At 41.5% G+C, this 19,730-nt stretch overlaps 1 protein-coding gene across 1 annotated transcript in view; it reads left to right on the forward strand.

The window, feature by feature from the left end:
• Positions 1-19,730, forward strand: part of FLT1 (fms related receptor tyrosine kinase 1) — a gene marked incomplete at its 5' end in the record, with an annotated part of 171,621 nt that overhangs the window by 25,715 nt on the left and 126,176 nt on the right. Inside the window, 2 exon segments of the mRNA XM_079721561.1 lie at positions 1,312-1,408; positions 1,796-2,028. Of these exon segments, the coding sequence (XP_079577687.1) occupies positions 1,312-1,408; positions 1,796-2,028 (330 nt within the window).

Consider the following 19,730-nt stretch of genomic DNA (forward strand, 5'->3'; position numbering starts at 1 on the left):
GGACCTGAGAGAAACACTAGGGAGCATTGCTAGACTTCCCCGTGGAGTCTGACACGTGCAGGTCTGTGGTCTAAGATCCCAGTCTTCTGCTTTGGATTCCACTTTGGAAACGTATTTTTTATGTAGAAAATATTCCCTAAGATCGGTTCTGCATACATAACTTCCCTGCTTCCAAGAATATCTTTTCTCCCTCCTGCTGACCCTTACCCCTGCTAATCCTGAGCCCCATCTCCTGCTTCTGCCAGGAGTGGGGGGAGAGCAGGGGATGAGGGGAGAGCTCCTGATCAGAGACCTCTTCTGCTAAGTCGAGAGCTTCAGCAGAGACTCAACCTCTACGGCACCAATTTCTCAAAGAATTGTGGGTCTGGGGATGTCAGAAATGGACAGAGAACCAAAGTCATGCAGTCCAGTCCGCCGTCTTACAGATAAGAGAACTGAGATCTGGAGAAGGTGATCTGGCCAGGGTCTCATAGCTGGTCCCCAGGATGGATATTGTGTTGTATGCAGATATTGTGTCATATGGAGATACTGTGTTTTATGGAGATATTGTGTCGTGAGGAGATACTGTGTCATGAGGAGATATTGTGTCATAGGGAGATGTGTTGATTTTAGCACACTTTTGCATAGCTGATCTCATTGTCTCACAACGATCCCCATGAAATATACTTGTCAAATGTCACGTAGGAGCAGACGGTTCCCTCTTTTCTCTTCCATTGTAGAAGGAAGTTGGAGATTATGTAAGACAAACCAAGTGGCTTCTAAAACTGATTTTGATTCTATAATTAGTTTTCCAAATGAGGAAACCAGTTCAGAAAGAGAAATGACTCGCCTAGAATATCATGGCTCAACTAATGACTGAAGTATGTCTAGAATCCAGGAAAAGTTCCATGCCTTGTATTCAGGAAGAAGATCAGACGGGCCTGTATAACCAGATGACCCATGTTGGTAGTTCAGTATTAGAAGTATATTTTGGATGACATTGACCTTTAATCCTGAGAGTTTTTAAGTAGTTACTATATATTTTAATACGGTTGCACTTTGAATCATGATTGAATTTATTAGTGTTCTAAATTAATGGGCTTTTGAATATGATTTAGATCATTTGGCATAGTAGGATATACAATATTCATGAGCAAGAAGTCTTGGAATAGAAAAAAATTTGTGAATTAAAATAAATTTGTATCAGATGTACCGTTTTGCCTATGCAAGTAAGTTAAAGATGAAAAGTTACCTTTTATGGAAAGATACACCTTTTTAAAAAAGATGAGAGGGCAATTTGCAAATAACACATTTCAAAAACTTTTTTTCCAGGATGTAGTTCAGGTTCAAAATTAAAAGGTCCTGAGCTGAGTTTAAAAGGCACCCAGCACGTGATACAAGCAGGCCAGACGCTGTATCTCAAATGCAGGTGAGTGACCGTGTTGGTTTGGGGACAATCTGATTGCTCTTCCTTAGGCAGAATCACTCCCTAGGAGAGTAGAAAGGTGGCCCCCCAGAGTAGACAGGTAGACGTCAGTGGTCTTCCGTCATCTGCCAAGTGCAAACCTCATGCATCCAGCTTCCCCTGGAGGGTGATTCATTCATCCATGGGATGGGAGGGAATTACTCACTCACAGGGAATCAGGGGAAGGGATGCCTCGAACATTTTGAGTTGTTTAAAAGCTTTTCTAAATGTGTTACTTTTCTGTAAAGAAAATGACTGTACTTAAGAAAAGACATCAGGATAGAAATGACAGCTTCAGAACGGGCCCCAGCCATGACTGACTGTGTTTTGTTTTCTTACCTGTGATTGCAGAGGGGAAGGGGCCCATTCATGGTCTTTGCCTGCAACAGTGAGTAAGGAAAGCCAAAGCCGGAGGCTGAGCATAACTAAATCTGCCTGTGGAAGGAGTGGCAAGCAGTTCTGCAGTACTTTGACCTTGAACGGGGCTCAGGCAAACCACACTGGCTTCTACAGCTGCAAATATCTCTCTACACCTGCTTCCAAGAAAAAGAAAGCAGAATCTACAATCTACATATTTATTAATGGTAAGACGTCCACTTTCTACATTCTCTTTGCTATAACTTTGCAGTGGGTCATAAAGCCACCTGATCCATTGGAAAGGGAGCTTTCCTAGTGACTGTGAAAGAAGTGGGCCAGGAAAGAGAGCCTACCCTAGCTGTTGAAACTTGTGGAGTGCGTTTTCCTGTATTTCCTGAGTGTCAGTTTCAACCAGAATTTTCAAGGACCAGTCAGTCAGTTGCACGCTCCCTTAAGGGAGAGACTCTTGTCTATTTTGTTCACCACTGTATCCGTGGCACCTAGAATACTGTCTGGCACATCGTGGGATGAATAAACGAATGGCAGGCTTTTAGTTCTATTTCTTAATGATTGAGAAGCCCAAAATACAAGATTTTTGTCCTTTAACACAACTGCATTCTCTGATAGGTTGAAATTGTAAAATACTGTTCTATACTAAATTCATAAGTGTAATGTTGGTAATGTCACTTGAAGGTTACAAAATTAATTCCAGTTAATGATACTGTGTTATTTCATGTTCACAAAGCGAGTATTATAAAGATATAAGAGCAGGCACATGCCATTGCATAGTGAAAAGGGCGAAAGACAAAAAATGAATCATGTTCTGGTTATAATTTTTAGAGTATAATTTTTTAGTTTTTTCCTTCCTTAGAAAATGAAGAAATGAAATAATATTCAGAGGGAAGAAATATAAAATCCTTAAAGAAACATAAAGGGGCAGTAGAAATGGATCCCTGGAAGGAATAATAAGGAAGATGACTTGTCACTTTGTTCTTCCTTGTTTTCTTCCAGCCAGTTTCCGAAACTTGCGCAAGACTCTAGCCTTAGAGCTAGAGCTCTAACACATAGAGCAAAATTAGTAGGCACCTCAGGCACAAACTCAAGTTAAAAAAAACAAAACAACCAACCCTCAGTGTCAGTAGCCTAAACACACATCCTGGGTCTTCCTCCCGGCGAGTTAAAGAACTGGGTCTTTGCATTGAAGGCAGCACCATAGACTTACATTTTGGTGGGAATCTTTTTTGAAATAAGGCAACCAGACAGTGTTTTACCTGAGCATAATGTGTAATTTTCCAGATTCGGGGTTAGTCTTAGAGACAGTAGAACAGTAGTGTGATATTGGCAGTAACATATTAGCTCGTATCAGCCTGCTTTGACTGAGCCACTTTTCTATCCTGCTCCACCAAACTCCTGTTTGTACATTTTGCACTTTTCCGGGGGGAGGGGGTGGGGTGGGCAGAGAACTGGAGGAGGCAACAACTTGCTAATTGATCGCCATCATAGGAATGCAACCAGCCCACTTAAAAATAAGAGGAGGAAGGAGGCCAGGGATCTTGGCTTGGAGAAGGCAGAGCTGCCTTCTCCAAGAGGGAAGAGAGGGCGGGGTCGGGGGGGGAGCAGGATTAAAGGGAGAGACACAGACACAACGTGTGCCAGTGGCGATGGAAAAAGTCATGTGCTCAGACATCTGTTCTCTTTTTCTAGCTCCACATAGTAGGTTATGTTCTTCCTGGTGCTTGTGGAGGAAAGAAAATGCTTTTATTTCTGCCTCTCTAGGGGAAATGGGGGGAAATTCATTTATACTAAAATTCTTATAAAACTTTCTCCTGTGGGTTTATTGGTCTGACCTTCCGAATCAAACACTTAAATGAGTAAAAGAAGACCATTTCTCTTTTTGTTTTCCCCTAAGAAATAACATTCGGTTATGTTCATCTTTCGCTCCTACATTACTCAGTGGGCCTCCTGGGTTATGGAGCCAGTAGGTAGGTGTGCAGAACCTGTCAACTTCAACCCCCTTTGAAAACAGAAGAGAAACTTAGCTGTTTAGAATTATCTCCACTTCCACTCTACAATAGAGCAGATCTGGCAAGTAACGATCACTTTGGGTGTCACATCAGTAGTCATTCTAAGCTCTGTGAGGGCAAGGTCCATGTCTGCCTTAATTACTTTTATCTGCAAAGTGCCTCCTGGGTACAGTGCCTGGCTCATAGCAAGACTTCAGTAATATTTGTCAGAGGAATACACGAAGCGATTAACAGGGCTGTGTGGAATACTCTGTTGAAATTGACAGTGAGGATGAATTTCAGGCCAAGCAGGAAAGAGCGGCATCACTAATTATCACTGTCTGGCATGAGGCTGGGGGGGCGGTGAGTACTGGCCGTGGGGTCATGTATGTATCATGTCTGCTCTGTGGTAGTAGCCCACAAACGTTAGCATAAAGGTACAAGTCCTCATATCTCAAAACTCCTGCACAATTTGGTTGGGTAGAAGGAAATTCTCTATTTCAAAGACTGTGTTCTTGGAGACGGAAGGATATCAAAATGTACTGATTGTGTTTCCTAGGGCATTATTATTGGAATACTATGAATATTATATGCGTTCATTGGGAAAATCTTTATGAGACGTGACTTTTAAATAGCCCTAATAACAAAAGATATTTGAATCAGTAATAGTGACCATAAGAGAGCACCTGAATGTCTTTGTTTGTCAGTTAATTTGGTTAGCAGATATTTAGGGAACACTTGCTAGGTGCCTGTACCTGTACTGCTCTGAATAGTAACACGGATTTGGTTGCCTCTTTCCCGGTAGAGTGATATTGGTCTCATAATCACACTTTACTAGAATCCAAGTTAGCTATGATATAATTCATTAAGCAGCTGTAACTTTTCCAAGTATCCTAACATTTTATGCATTTCCTATTTTCATTCTTTTATTAATTTTGTGTCTGAGAAGATTTGGTCTCAGGCTTCCATTCTTATTGAATATTTACAACATTACAGGTTTAATTTTATTCAGGGGCACAAAACTGGTCTGGTTTCTTGTGACTCAGGATTGTCTATGGGACTAATAACTCCAACCAGTTCCTAATACACAGCTGTGACTACTTACTAGGTGTCAACTGGTTATCACTTATTTATTATTGTTGAATGTTTACTTTAGAACATGTTATTGTTTGTACGATTTCTGCCCCCTGGTAAGCATCTGCAGATGTGTTGGCGTTTCATTTTGGTTTTCTATAATGATGAGAAACACTATTAGACACCTCTTTAGAAAAGGCATAGATTTGTAGTCTGATAGGGTTCTGAGAAAAAGAATCAGGGCTGTACAGCTTTGTCTGCATGATACCAAACCGTGCATGTGGATTATAAGCAAACTATTATTTAGATGGTTCCCACCTGAGCACTGATTTGGGCATAACATCTGATATGTATATGTAATGTACAGAAAAATCAATATCACGACTTTATCATTATAGCTTGTAGAAATCTACCAAACCTCTGACATAATGCATTAATTTCAATTTATTTACTCAAGTAAATAAATTATCAATTTAATTACTCAAGTAACTACATTTAACTACTTTACTTTAAAAACCAAAATGTAACTACTTTAAAAACCAAAACATAAAACAGAAGCAATATTGTAACAAATTCAATAAAGACTTTAAAAATGGTCCACATCAAAAAAAATTCTTAAAAAGAAAGATCAAGCCAAGGGTATATCAGGAGAGGAAGATGATTGTCTTAGAATCAGTGTAATTTAGTGAGACAAGGCTCTACTTGGCTATGGGACCTGGGATTTAAATTACTGGTAAATTTAAATTACTGGTAAGTTTAAATTTCTCTTAATATAATAACTTCTTACATTCGTGGTTTCTTTTCATTTAAACAAGTGGTTTTATTTACATTATGCTGTTCGATTCTCCCAACGATCCCGTGAAGCTTTCTTCTCTCCATTTTACAAGCCAAGGGCCTAAAATCCACTTCACTTGAGGCTACATGGGGAGCGACGGAAAAGGGTTAGCAACAGAGTAAGGTGGTCAGACTTTTCCCTTCAGATTCTCAGTGGCGGGAGGAGACCAGAGGGGGCAAGACTGAGGCAGGAACACCAGGTAGGGCTGCTGCCAAGGTCACCGTTGTCATAGCTGTGGGAAAGGACAGAAGGTGATGGATTGCAGGGATTCAGTCCACCTTGGTGAGCTGGAGGGTCGTGGTGGAAGGGAGGAGGGAAAGTGACACTTGAGCTCTGTAGGGGCACCTGGGCAACTGGTCCCAGGTCCCATAGCCAAGTAGAGCCTGGTCTCACTAAATTACACTGATTCTAAGACAATCATCTTCCTCTCCTGATACACCCTTGGCTTGATCTTTTTTTTTTTTAATAATTTTTTTTGATGTGGACCATTTTTAAAGTTTTATTGAATTTGTTACAATACTGCTTCTGTTTTTATGTTTTGGTTTTTTGGCCGCAAGGCATGTGGGATCTTAGTTCCCCAACCAGGGATCGAACCTGCACCCCCTGCATTGGAAGGCAAAGTCTTAACCACTGGACCGCCAGGAAATTCCCACCCTTGGCTTGATCTTGACAAATGGCTGTTGAATGAGAGTAACTGAAGAATGCTACATACATTTTTTAAAAATTGCTTTTGGGAAAATGAGTGGAATACCCCAGCAATTATAGCTACAAAATTCTGGGTCATAAGGAAAAACAAAAAGTACTCCTCCATGCTTTACTAATTACAAAACAAAAAGATGTTAGCTGAATGGTAATGCCAGGGCTACTTAGGTAGTGTTCATCCGCCTTGCAGAGAAAAAGGAACACATTTGCATTTCTTTTCTGACCTTTTGGTATAGACAAGAAATTGGCTCCAGATCAGCCTTTTCTAAGTTAGAGGATTTCATTGCAATTAGTATTTTAATATATGAGTTTTGCCTGTAAAGCAAGGAAACTAACCAGAAGAGATTTTAATGGCATCTCCAAAGTATTTAATACTTTGTCAGTGTCTCTAATTTGGTTAAGAAGACCTTGAACTTAGCCAGTTGAGTTCCCCATGCTTTGAAGTCAGCCTATAGCCTTCCCCTCTCCAGGTCCAAGACTTTCAGGGCTCTTTAAGTATAATGTCTTCTCTTGAAGCGTTATAATTGAAAAGGGAAAGAAAAATGGGAGTCTGCGCTGTGGTTGAGTGGATATCTTCTAGTTCTTCCCTGTAAAAGAAACTCATCTCTTCTGCTTCTCTTTACTTGGTTGTTTTTCTCTCTACGCCTATTAAAGCAAATGGGTTGGAGCATTGTCAAAACAGATTTTCCTTCCTTTGGTTCTCCTTTATGTATAAAATGAATGAGATTTGTATAGTAGCTTAATTTCAGGTAGAAAAATGATCAGACACACTGCGTATGTAATTGAAAAGTAGTAGAAATTCTAACAACCCAGATATCCTGGGAGAGAATGATCATTGTGCCTTCACATAAACGTATTTAGTGGGAAAAAGCTCTGCGTGGCTAGGGGATCTCCAACAAGTAAAAATACAAAAGGTGCAGATATTCTGAAAAGGATTCAACATACTCGCTCGTTCAACACATCAGGTTTTCCTGAAGGGCTTTTACATAACTCTCTGAGATAAACCACTTTGGTATTATTTCTTCCATTTTATGTATGAGAAAACAGCAGCTGTGACCTGCTCAAGACAGAGCGAATAAAATGACAAGCCAGGATGAGAATCCAGGTCAGATCCCAAGGTTAAGACTGTTTCCGCTATGCTACAGTTTCAGCTATTGATTTCAAACTATGAACCAACTGTTAATCTTTGACAGTATACATTATACAGTTATTACATTCTTTTAAATTTCAAATTCAATGTTTTTTTCTTTCTTTTGAGGAATGGTAGGTTACATTGGTTTCAGGGTGTTTTTCTGAGTGGTAGGCCTTACGGAAACAAATCCCGATCCCAGAGAGCTTTGTGTGGTTGCCTGATGGGGTCAGAACTTGTTTGGGCACACACTCTTTCACCGCTGCGTTCCAGCTCACGTGGCAAGGGAAAGAGACATCATTCTGTTTACCAGGATGAGCAGGGCTCTGAAAAATCCCAACCATCAATGGGCTGTGAAATCAAATTAGTGGTCTGTCATCAGCATTAAAAAAAAATAAAGCAGGGGAACTCCCTGGCGTTCTAGTGGTTAGGACTCCACGCTTTCACTGCCGGGGGCCTGGTTTGGATTCCTGTTTGGGGAACTAGGATCCCGCAAGCTGCGGGGCACCCGCGCCCCCCCCAAAAAACGCAGAATAAAATGGAAAATATCCAAGTATATTGCAAAAAGTAAGGGTAAACATTTAGTGAAACTTTTTAAATCTTTTGTTTCCATTTTATAAAATATGCAACATACATACATTATACTCACATATATGTAAAATACATGTGAGTGTGTGTATGTGTTTAATGGGTCTGAAGTGAAATGTATTTCTTATTGTGGAACTCAGTACAGTAAGTTTAAAATTTTCAATCTTATTAAAGTGTAAACAGGTAAACTTATTAAAATTTTAACAGGTTGAGACAGGTCATTTCTGTACTTTGTGTTTAAGAAAACAGCACCAGTCGTAAGCACCATGGTGTTTTTTGCACGCCACTCCTGAAACAGGCCTGGCGAGAACGTGGTGGTGGAAATAACCCCTCTCCTTGAGTTGATGTGGCTACAACCCGTCATAAAATGTGTGGGTTTATGCAGTACACACTCCTCACATTCCTGACATGGGGTTTCCCACAAATAGATGCGACCCAGGAGGTGCGGTCAGCAGATGGCGTCCATCTGTAGACATGGGTCACACACCTGCCGCCCGCAGGGCCCTCCCGTTCTGTGGAAGGTACGAAGAGCAGAGTTGCGGCATCTTAGGGTTTTGGAGGCCCCTGGTTCCCTTCTAGGACCATGACTTACAATAGATCTATGAGGATTTTAAAAGGTGCAGGTTGAACTTCTTAAAATAATAGCTATTGCCCAGAAGCGGGTCTTTCCAGGGAGTGAAGAGGGCGCCTCTAATGGTCCTTACTGAGCCCCGCAGTAGAACTTACTGAGGTTGTGTGGATCGTTCTGCTCCAACACCACCTCCACTGGACTCCTACCTGGGTCCAGTGCACCACAGGGCGTGCACAGGGTGCTGGGGCAGCACTGCTTCACTGGGTAGTGGCTGAGCAGTGGTTGCCTGTTGCCCAGTTTGCCACAGTGTGTGGCAAGTCCAATCAGCACGGCCATGAAACAAGCAGGGACGTTGAGGAAAAGAGTAGCGATCTGCAGATGTACTCAGACTTTCCCCATCTGCACTTTTTCCCGGGTGGTGATAACAGTTCTAAGGTAGGGATGCACAAAGGGTGTCAGACCCCCAGCCCAAAGTGAGAGGAGGTCTCTGTGCTTTCAGTTGCATCACTGGCTGCCTTGTCAACACGCCGCCTTCCATGCAGGTCCATGCAGAACCATGACGGGGAGAGAGAGAGAGGCTGAACAGATTTTCAAAGCCTCTGAAACATTTTCAGTGGCATTATTGTTGTATTTTTGTGGGAGAAACTTTCAAGAGAAACTATTTTTTTCCATTCATCGAAATTCTCCTCTGAGGAAAAGGAGGCTAAAACAGTTGACATTTTGTAGGAAGAAAAAAAACAAACAACAAAGAAACGGACTTAAAAAAAAAGAAAGACCACTTAGCCATAGGTTGGCCAAGTTCTGTAGGTCTGGATTGCTTAGCACATTTATGATATTATCTGTTATTGCTTGGTTACTGTCCAGGGTCTTCTCTGGTTTTATTTTATTTTATTTTTTTATTTTTTTGCGGTACGCGGGCCTCTCACTTCTGTGGCCTCTCCCGTTGCGGAGCACAGGCTCCGGACGCGCAGGCTCAGCGGCCATGGCTCACGGGCCCAGGCGCTCCGCGGCATGTGGGATCTTCCCGGACCGGGGCACGAACCCGTGTCCCCTGCACCGGCAGGCGGACTCTCAACCACTGCGCCACCGGGGAGGCCCATCTCTTCTCTGGTTTTAAAAGTCAGTTTCAACAGGTACTCATCATCCCTCCCGCTGCCCATTGGAAAAGCTTCTCCCCTCACCTCCCCTACTCACTTCATCTCTATCCTCAATGCATGGCTTCTTCCACTTACTTTCTGAAACCTCTGCTTATTCTAGCACGAATACTCCCGCAAGAATTGCTTCCCAGAGTTTTGGTCTCAGGGACTAAGCCTGATGCTGCTTGAGCCCAGAGTTGTTGAGAAGAAAGTGTACTAGACACCTTGTACCCCCAGGAAGCAGCCAATGCAGACAGGTTGGGTGGTAGATCTTGTTTGCCATCCTTCTCACATCATTGCCTGATGTATCTGCCCAGGAGACAGATGAACACGTTGGGGTGAACAGAGTTTGGACTCTCAGCCTTTGGATTACGCGTCTGGAAGCCCAGGTGGGTTTCCTAAAGTGGCAGCAGTTTGAGGCTGACCTGTATTTGCAGAATTCTACTTCAAACGATCCTCTGTAAAGAATTCCTAGGAATTCTCTGGCCTCTCTGCATACAGCTTCATCAAACATCTAATACAAGGTCAGGTTTTGCTGGATTTTTTTTTTTTTTTTTTTTTTTTTTTTTTTGCATTTTGATGAAGTTGTGAAAAAGAGGAAACAGATATTGCTAGGATTTAAAATAGACACTGATGACATGGTTGGTTGGAGTTTTCCTTGGGAAACAGACCCCTCTACAGCCTGGTGCTGTGCTTCCTCTAAGGCTGAGGCATGAAGGAGACTATCCATTCTCTCCATCACGGGGCGGGGGTGGGGATGGAGAACAGCTGATTAGGACCACAGGGCAAGAGTTTAGAGAAGAGGGACTTAACTCTTATCCATTCGCCTTCCAGCTACGTGAAAATTGCATGGAAGACACTCTTGATATCTTGAGCCCTGGCGTTTCACATTCCCCTCCTAGAGACATTTTTGTCATTAGACACCAAGGGACCTTGATTATAGGAAACATTTACATGTGTTTGTGGTGGTGGATTTGTTGGAAGTCGGGAGTGTCACATCTTTCTTTAACCCTTGCCCCAAGCCCTGTGTTCACCTGGCGTGTTCCTAGGAATTTCACCCTTAGCCCTTGGTGGTACCTGCCAATTAAATGTCCGGGGTCATTCCTTCAGAGAGAGCGTTTCCCGACACTCTCTAGGCTCCATACCAAAAAAAATGTGGCGTGCCAGCTCTCGACAGCCACACAGCTAAGCTTTGCTCGCAGTAACACTATTCTGTGTCACCAGGCATTGAGTACAACTACATAAATCCTCAAAAATAATCAGAATGAACATACTCTTGACTGAGCCACTTGGACACAACCCAAGACCAGGAAAAATTAGTCACTGAGGTAGAATTATGAAATCTCAAGATGGCGGTGAAGTCGAAATAAAAATCCAATAAAATCGACCATATCCTCTCATTTTCCTCCCCACAAACAGAAAGTGTGAAAGATTGTCCATCAAAACTTTATGGTTTTTAAGGATTTTTAAAAAATCTCCTTCGTGTAATTTTTTTAAGAAAAATGAGCAAGGGACTTTTTCAGGAGAAATCCCCTCAAGCTGAAAAGGCTTTAAGTTTCTGACATTTCATAACTTTCTCTAACAACGGTAATGAAATGCCAGCCCCGCCTAGAGACAAGGAGGTGCCCTAGTTTTGATCTCTGTGGTCCTTGCAGTTTGGACACTCTTTAGTTTTCCTTTACTGTTTAAAATATTTGTTGTTTTGGCATCCAGTGCATTTTTGCTGGGTTGTGTTGGCAGTCACCTTGGCTAACTGTGCTATTCACGGTTGGTGACTTCCTAGTGCAATCAATGCCCCTCTCTTCCATCCTTCATCAAATATCAATTAATATGTTTTTAATTTTATTTTATATTGGAGTATAGTTGATGTACAATGTTGTTAGTTTCAGGTGTACAGCAAAGTGATTCATTTATACCTATATCTGTTCTTTTTCAAATTCTTTTCCCATTTAGATTACAGAATATTGAGTAGAGTTCCCTGTGCTATACAGTAAGTCCTTGTTGATCATCTATTTTATACATAGTAGTGTGTATGTAAATAAACTATATTTGAGACAACATGATCCAGGGTTCAAATTAGATTCAATCCCTGTTCTGACACATGAGAAGCCTTTGTCTTTGTACAGATTCCTTAATAACAGTTCACTGTTAGGTCTCACTGTGTGCTAGATGCTATCCTAGGCACCTGTATTGGTTAATGATTTCATTCTCATAACAACCTTAGGAAGCAGCGCTATCGTTTTCATCTCCTTTTCACAGAGAGGTTGAGTAACTGCCCATCTAACTACTCACATAACTAGTACGCAGTGGAGAAGGCAGCCGCCACCTTTCCCATCAGGAGTTTATATACATAAAGTGCTTAGTTTTAGTGTCTGGCGTGTCGTATGCACTGCTTACCTGTTCCTGCTGCTACTGTTGCTACCGTTACCATCTTCTGAGCCTCGGTTTCCTCATTTGTAAAACCAGAAGAGTGGTACTTTGTGCATTTGTCAGGAGATTCAGTGAGGTAATATCCATAGCACTGTGCCTACACTTATAGGGGGACCAGTCAATAGTAGTTACCATGGTGACAGGCACTGCGCTGGGCAGAGGAGGAAGTACAAAGATGATCCCCTTAACTGTCAAGGGTCTACAATTAGTGATACAAATAAAATAGTTTACAGCTAGCCGTATTGTAAAGCACTATGGGAAGAGAGCAGGAAGAGGGGCCTAGACCAGGGATGCTCTGCCGGGGACTCCCCACCCCTCCCCCACTCTTCTGCACCAGCGTTCTGGCACTTATTTTTCAGATCTTGAGTTAAACAACACCTGTCCTGGGAAGCTCCTCAGGCCCCCCAATCTAGGTTTGACCCCCTCCTCACATAGGACTCACCCGTTCTGTGAGGAACAGCACTGACTGTCTTGCTCACCCTGATGGCTCCAGCCAAGTAGGAGGTGCTCACAGGTGTTTGCTAAATGAAACAAACATGAGGTTTTTTTGTTTTTTGGTGTTTTTTTTTTTTTTTTGCGGTACGCGGGCCTCTCACTGTTGTGGCCTCTCCCGTTGTGGAGCACAGGCTCCGGACGCGCAGGCTCAGCGGCCATGGCTCACGGGCCCAGCCGCTCCGCGGCATGTGGGATCTTCCCGGACCGGGGCACGAACCCGTGTCCCCTGCATCAGCAGGCGGACTCTCAACCACTGCGCCACCAGGGAAGCCCAAACATGGGGTTTTAAAATTTATAGTAGTCTCACCTGGCCTCCTGGGCGTTAATGAGGAAACGAAGGGCACACGGAGCAAAGGAGCCAAATCGGGGGCAAAGATGCACGTGTCACGTGACAGAATCACCGTCCAAAAAATGTTCAACTGACTAGAACTGTGACCTGGGATTAACCAAATGAGATTTGACAGGAATAAGTGTAAAGGACTGTATTTGGCTTGCAAAGCCCGCTAACCACTGTAGGACTACGAGGAGGCTGTGGGAGGTGGCGGCTGAGACAACACATGCGAGAAAGACTTCAGGCTTCTAGTTGACTCCACATTCACCAAGAAAAGGAACCCAGCCTTGAACTGCATTAACAAATAGATGGGGTTCAGAATAAAGGTGGTGCTAGTCATACTGTTTAGTTTACATTTCAAGAGGGACAATGAAGACAGGAATTCCGAGCAAATTCCTTAACCTGTCCCCCAAACTTCATTTTCCTCATCTGTAAAATGGGTACCTGCCCCACTGGGTTGTGGGTGTTAAGTAATTTGATGGTTTTCTTATTTTCACTGGCAAGGAACAACTAAAGGAACAGAAATGTTTAAAAAAGTAAAGAATTAGGTGGGAAAATAGGAGACACGAGTGTGTGATTGTCTCCTTCAAAGTTTTCCTATGTGGGAAAGAGATTAAGCTTCATCTTTATAATCCTAGATGGCAGAGCTACTATTTAAGAATGAAAGAAGTCAAGACAGGCAGATTTCAGCTCGATGTAAGAAAACACTGTCTAACGTCTAAAGCTATCCAACAGTGGAACGACCTGTCTTGGGAGGTGGTGAGTTCCCCGTGCGTCTAGGTTTTCAAGCACAGCACAGGTGCTCACTTGGTGGGATTGGATAAGCTGATGCCCCAAGGCCTTTCCACTGTTGAGATGTGGGTAGGGCCTAGTGTGCATCTCTATCATTTATTGATCCCTGGCTGAGGTTCATTACCATACATCATCTCATTTCATCCTTGAAACCCAACGGGAAAAATTCTGTTATCAGTCTCCTTCTACAGGAAAGTTGAAGAAATTTAATACCACATTCAAGTTTGGGTACTTTGTGTAAGCTCCCAAGTCAAGCTTTGGACCCAGGTCTGGTTGACTCTGAGGTGCCTGCTCTTGGCAACAAGGCCTTGCTGAGATTCCCCACCCATGACTCCCTTGGAACTTTGTGTGGGGGGCCATGGAGGGCAGTGACGGGCTGCAGACTGGAAGTGTTCGGGCCAGATGCAGCTGACATACGTTTTGATTGGCAGGCGTAGTGCTTTTCGCTGCCAGTAGTTGATAATTGGAGGAGTTCACATAAAAATCTGATTTCCTACTTATCTTTAAAAACTGGAAACTCGAGCCACGCTGGCCTGTATTCCCACTTGGCAACAGCTAGCTGCAGCAAGCAGGGACTGCCCCTTCCAGACATGGCCTCACATTCTCAACAGGCCACCACCCCTACTGCCTCGCATACGGCTACCCCGCCCCCTTTGCCTTCCCTGCCTCTCCCCCCCGCCCCCCCCGGAGGGATGTCAGTGTGCTTCTCCCAGTGTGGACATTTCACGTGCATGCATAACAAATCACAGGTTTGGGGGCAGGAAAGTGCCTGTCACATTTTCTAGAGGAAATTGAGCCCCAGAGCGTCGTAGGGTGGCAGTGCCTGACCTCAACAGAACCCTGGTTCCCGACTCCTACAGTGCATGACCCTGGAGGGAATGTTCTCCTGATGGGCAGCTGCCCTCTAGGAGAACCTGTGTCCCAGCAAGCAAGCACCCCCCTGCACTGGAGGATGACTGTCCGCTTGGAAGGACTTCCATCTCTAGGCTCCATAGGACAGGACTTTCTCTGGTTTGTCTGCTCTTGGTCCTGAGGTGGTCACAGAGGCCCCCCCCAAAGAACCCCCAGCACCTTACAGCAGAGAGAGCTAAGCAGAGGGTCCAATGACTCAGGCTTGATGTTCATAGGGAGAATTTCTTACCAGTCTGTCATTTCATATTTCTGAGCTGCCAGAAGATCCCATGTTGTCCCTGTCTCGGTGCCATCTTCCCTTCCCTCCACGCTTCCTTCCTTCCATCCCATTGGTCGGGTATTTGAAGGTGTAGTTGTCACTCCCAAGTCATTCAGGAGGGTCAGGGCTGGATTTTGGTGTGGTGGAGAGAGGATGGTCTAGGACCAGGACACCTGAATGCAGGTGTGGCTCAGCCATTTGTACGATTCCTGTGCTTGTGGGAAGGTCTCTCCTTCTCTCTGGGGCTCAGTTTCCTCTTCTACAACATGAGAGTCAGTGTTAGGGTATCATACGAGTCCCTTAACAGTTTTACAGCTTTATGATTCAGAGGCAGAGCTGGGAATGACAGAACTTGGGACATGGCCCCACATCTTGGCAGTAGAAGAAGGAGTTGTGGTTGTCCGTCAGAGCTGCTTGCTTTCTCCTTTCCTTTCTCCTTTATTTCTGTCTCATTTGCTTCCTTCCTTACGTCTTTTCTTCCTTCCTCCATCCATCCATCCATCCATCCATCCATCCATCCATCCATCCATCCATCCATCCTTCCATTCCTTCTCCCCTCTCTTCCTTCTTACCTTCCTTCCTAGCTTTCTCTTTTTCTTTCTTTTCTTTTGAGGTGCTTTAATTGATCAAGATGAAGATCTGACTGATAACTGGGATAACTCACTAGGAAATACTGTGTGGACCATAATACTCAGATACACCAGGCAAGTAGTAACCTCCCAGCTGAATGAAGGCAGAGATGTTTCACTATGCTCCCTGCTGACCTGGGGCTGCCAAGGGGAACTAAACTACATGTTTACAATCAAAATGACTTTGTCACAGGAGAAAATTCCTTTTTTTGTGTGAGTGGCCTCCTCGAATGCAAACGGGAATGGGAGAGAAAGGTTGAAAAGACCCAGAAGGTAAGGAGTTTGCACTGGATGATCTTCAGGAAAAGCTCCAGCTCAGGAAACAGTGGGTCACCATTTCTGAGAAAGAGCCCAAAGTTCTGTTTTCTTTCAAAATAAGCTTTTTGAGATACCATTCACATACCATACAATTCAGCTTTTTAAATTGTACAATTTAATTTTCTTTAGCACACAGACAGACATATGTAGCCATTACCACATCACCAGTGTTCACATATATGTGCTGGCTTCTTTCACTCAGCATAATGTTTTGAGGTTCATCTGTGCTGTACCATGTATCAGCACTTCATTTATTTTTTTAATTGGGGTATAATTGTTTTATAATGTTGTTAGTTTCTACTGTACAGCGAAGTGAAGTGGAGTTCCCTGTGCTATACAGCGGGTTCTCATCAGCACTTCATTTTTTTAAATTGCCAAATAATATTCCACTGTATTGTATGGGTCTCCCACGTTTTAGCTATCCATTTATCAGTAGATGGACATTTGAATTGTTTCCATCTTTTGGCTATTATGAATAATGTTGCAATAAACATTCGTTATACAAGTTTTTGTGTGTATATAAGTTTTTATTCTCTAGGGTAGATACCGAGGGGAGGAAATGCCAGGTCATATGGTAACTGTATGCTTAACGATTTGAAGAACTGCCAGACTGTTTTCCAAAGTGGCTGCACCATTTTACGTTCCCACCAGCAGCTTATGAGGGTTCCAGTTTCTCTAAATTCTCACCAATAATTGTTATCATTTCTTTCTGTTGTAGCCATCCTAGTGCATATGAGGCAATATCTCATTGTGGATTCGATGTGCATTTCCCTGATGGCTTGGGATGCTGAGCATCTTTTCATGTGCTCATTGATTATTTGTACATCTTCTCTGAAGAAATGTCTATTCAGATCCCTTTTCCATTTTTTAAATTGGGTTATTTGTCTTTGTTACTGAGTTGTAAGAGTTCTTCAACTTTTTGTTGTTAATATGTATTAATATATTTTATATAGTTATATATTATAAATATATATATTATAAATATATATTTTATACTCTAGGCATATAATTTAGAGATGTGTATTAAGATACATATATCTATGCCTAGATTTTAATGTATTCTAGATATATAAATATATATTCTAGATACAAATCTCTTATCAGATAGATACTTTTCAAATATTTTCTCGCATTCTGGGCATTCTCTTTTCACTTTCTTGGTAGTATTCTTTGAAGCACAAAAGTTTTAAATTTTGATGAAGTCCAATTGATCTATTTTTTTCTTTTGTTGCTTGTATCATATATAAGAATCCAGTGCCAAATCTGAGATCATGAAGATTACCTCTGTGCTTTCTTTTAAGAGTTTTACAGTTTTACCTCTTAAACTTAATCTTTTGATACATTTTGAGTTCATATTTATATATGGTGTGACATAAAAGTCCAATTCTATTTTGCACATGGAGTTGCCCTAGCACCATTTGTTGAAAAGACAGATCTTTCCCCATTGAATGGTCTTGACAGCCTTGTCGAAAACCAACTGACCGTGGACTCGTGGGCTTATTTCTGGACTCTTAGTCTACCCCGTTGATCTATATGTCTGTCTTTATGCCAGTACAATCCTGTCTTAATCATTGTTGTTTATAATTTTAGTAGTAACTCTTGAAATTGAGAAGAGCAAGTCCTCAGACTTTGTTCTTTTTCAAGATTGTTTTGGCACTTCTGGATCCCTTTCAATTCTGAATTTTAGAATCAGCTTGTCAATTTCTACAAAGAAGTCAGCTGGCATTCTGATAGGGATTGTGTGGAATCTACAGATCAATTTGAGGAGCACTGCCATCTTAACAATATTAAGGCTTCCAATTCACGAACATTGGAGATTTTTCCAGTTTTTTAGATCCTTAATTTCTTTCCACAACATTTTGCAGTTTTCAAAGCATTAAGTTTCACACTTCTTTTGTTAAGTATATTCCTAAGTGTTTTATTCTTTTTGACGCTATTTTAAATGAATTTTTAAAATTTTATTTTCAGATTGTTCATTGCAAGTACATAGAGGTACATAATTCTTTTTTGTATGTTGATCTTGAATCCTGAAATCTGCTGAATTCATTTACTAGTTCCAATTGATAGTTTTTTAGTAGATTCCTTAGGATTTTCTATATACAAATCATGTCATTTGAAAATAGAGAAAATGTGTTCCTTTCAAATCTGGGTGCCCTTTATTTCTTTTTCTTGCCTAATTGCACTGGCTGGAATGTTTATTGCAGCAGTTTTCGTAATAGCCATTATAGCCATTGAACCCCTAATGCAATGTTGAATAGAAGTGGTGAGAGTGGACAACCTTGCCTTGTACCTAATCCTAGGGGGAAAGCATCCAGTATTTAACCATTAAGTGTGATGTTAGCTGTTAGGTTTTTTTGGTGTATGCCCTTTATCAGATTGAGGAAGTTCCCTTCTATTCCTAGTTTGTTGACTGTGTTTATCATGAAAGGGGTTTGGATTTTGTCAAATGCTTTTTCTGCACCTTGTGAAATGATCATGTAGGTTTTTTTATTGTATTGATATGGTATATTAATGACACTGATTTTTGGAGGTTAAACGAACCTTGCATTCCGGGAACAAATCCCACTTGGTTATGGTACATAATTCTTTTATATGTAATGAGTTTGTTAGGAATTTGTTGAGTTTTTTGCATCCACATTCATAAAAGATATTGACCTGTAGTTTCCTTGTGATGTCTTTGGTTTTGGTATCAGGGTAATACTGGCCTCATAAAATGAATTGGGAAGTTTTCCCTTCTGTTCTATTTTTTAAGAAAAGTTTGTGAAGAATTGGTATTATTTCTTTAAATGTCTGATAGAATTCACTTGCCATCTGGGCCTGGGTTTTTCTTTGTAGACAGTGTTTTGATTACTAATTTAATCTCTTTACTTACAGGTGTATTCAGGTTGTTTCTTGCTGAGCTACTTTCAGTAGTTTTTGTCTTTCTAGGAACTTGTCCATTTCATCTGGTACCTAATTTATTGGCATACAGTTATACTATTCCTTTATAATGCTTTTTTTATTTTAGTAATGTTCGTAGTAATATCTACAGTTTCTTTTCTGATTTTATTAGTTTGTCTTTTCTCTTGGCTTGTCTGGCAAAAGGTTTGTCAATTGTGTTCGTCTTTTCAAAAAACTAGCTTTTGGTTTCATGGAATTTTTTCTATTGTTTTTCTGTTCTCTGGTTTGCTAATTTCCACTCTAATCTTTATTATTATTTCCTCCCTTCTCTTTTCTTTAGGTTTAGGTTGCTGTTCCTTATCTAGAGTTCTAAGGTATAAGATAGTTATTGACTTGAAATCTCTCTCCCTTTTTCAACATAAGCATACCACTGTAAATTTCCCTGTAAACATTGTTTTAGCTCCATCCCATAAGTTTTGGTATGTTGTGTCTTTATTTTCATTCTCTAAGTATTTTCTAATTTTCCTTTTGATTTCTTTTTTGATTCATTAGATACTTAGGAGTGTGTTATTTAATTTCCAAATATTTGTGAGTTTCTCAAGTTTCTTTCACTTATTGGTTTCTAATGTCATTCCACTGTAGTTAGAGAACATACTTTGTGTTATTTATATCCTTTTAAATTTATTGAAGTTTGTTTTATGACCTAGTATGTAGTTTATCCTGGGGAATGTTCCATGTGCACTTGAGAAGAATGTATATCCTGCTGTGATGGGTGGAGTGTTCTGTTTATATCTGTTAAGTCTAGTTGGTTATGTGTTGTTCAAGTCCTCTCTTTCCTTTTCAAT

The sequence above is a fragment of the Hyperoodon ampullatus genome (assembly GCF_949752795.1).
Source record: "Hyperoodon ampullatus genome assembly, chromosome: 16".
In the NCBI taxonomy this organism is placed as follows: domain Eukaryota; kingdom Metazoa; phylum Chordata; class Mammalia; order Artiodactyla; family Ziphiidae; genus Hyperoodon; species Hyperoodon ampullatus.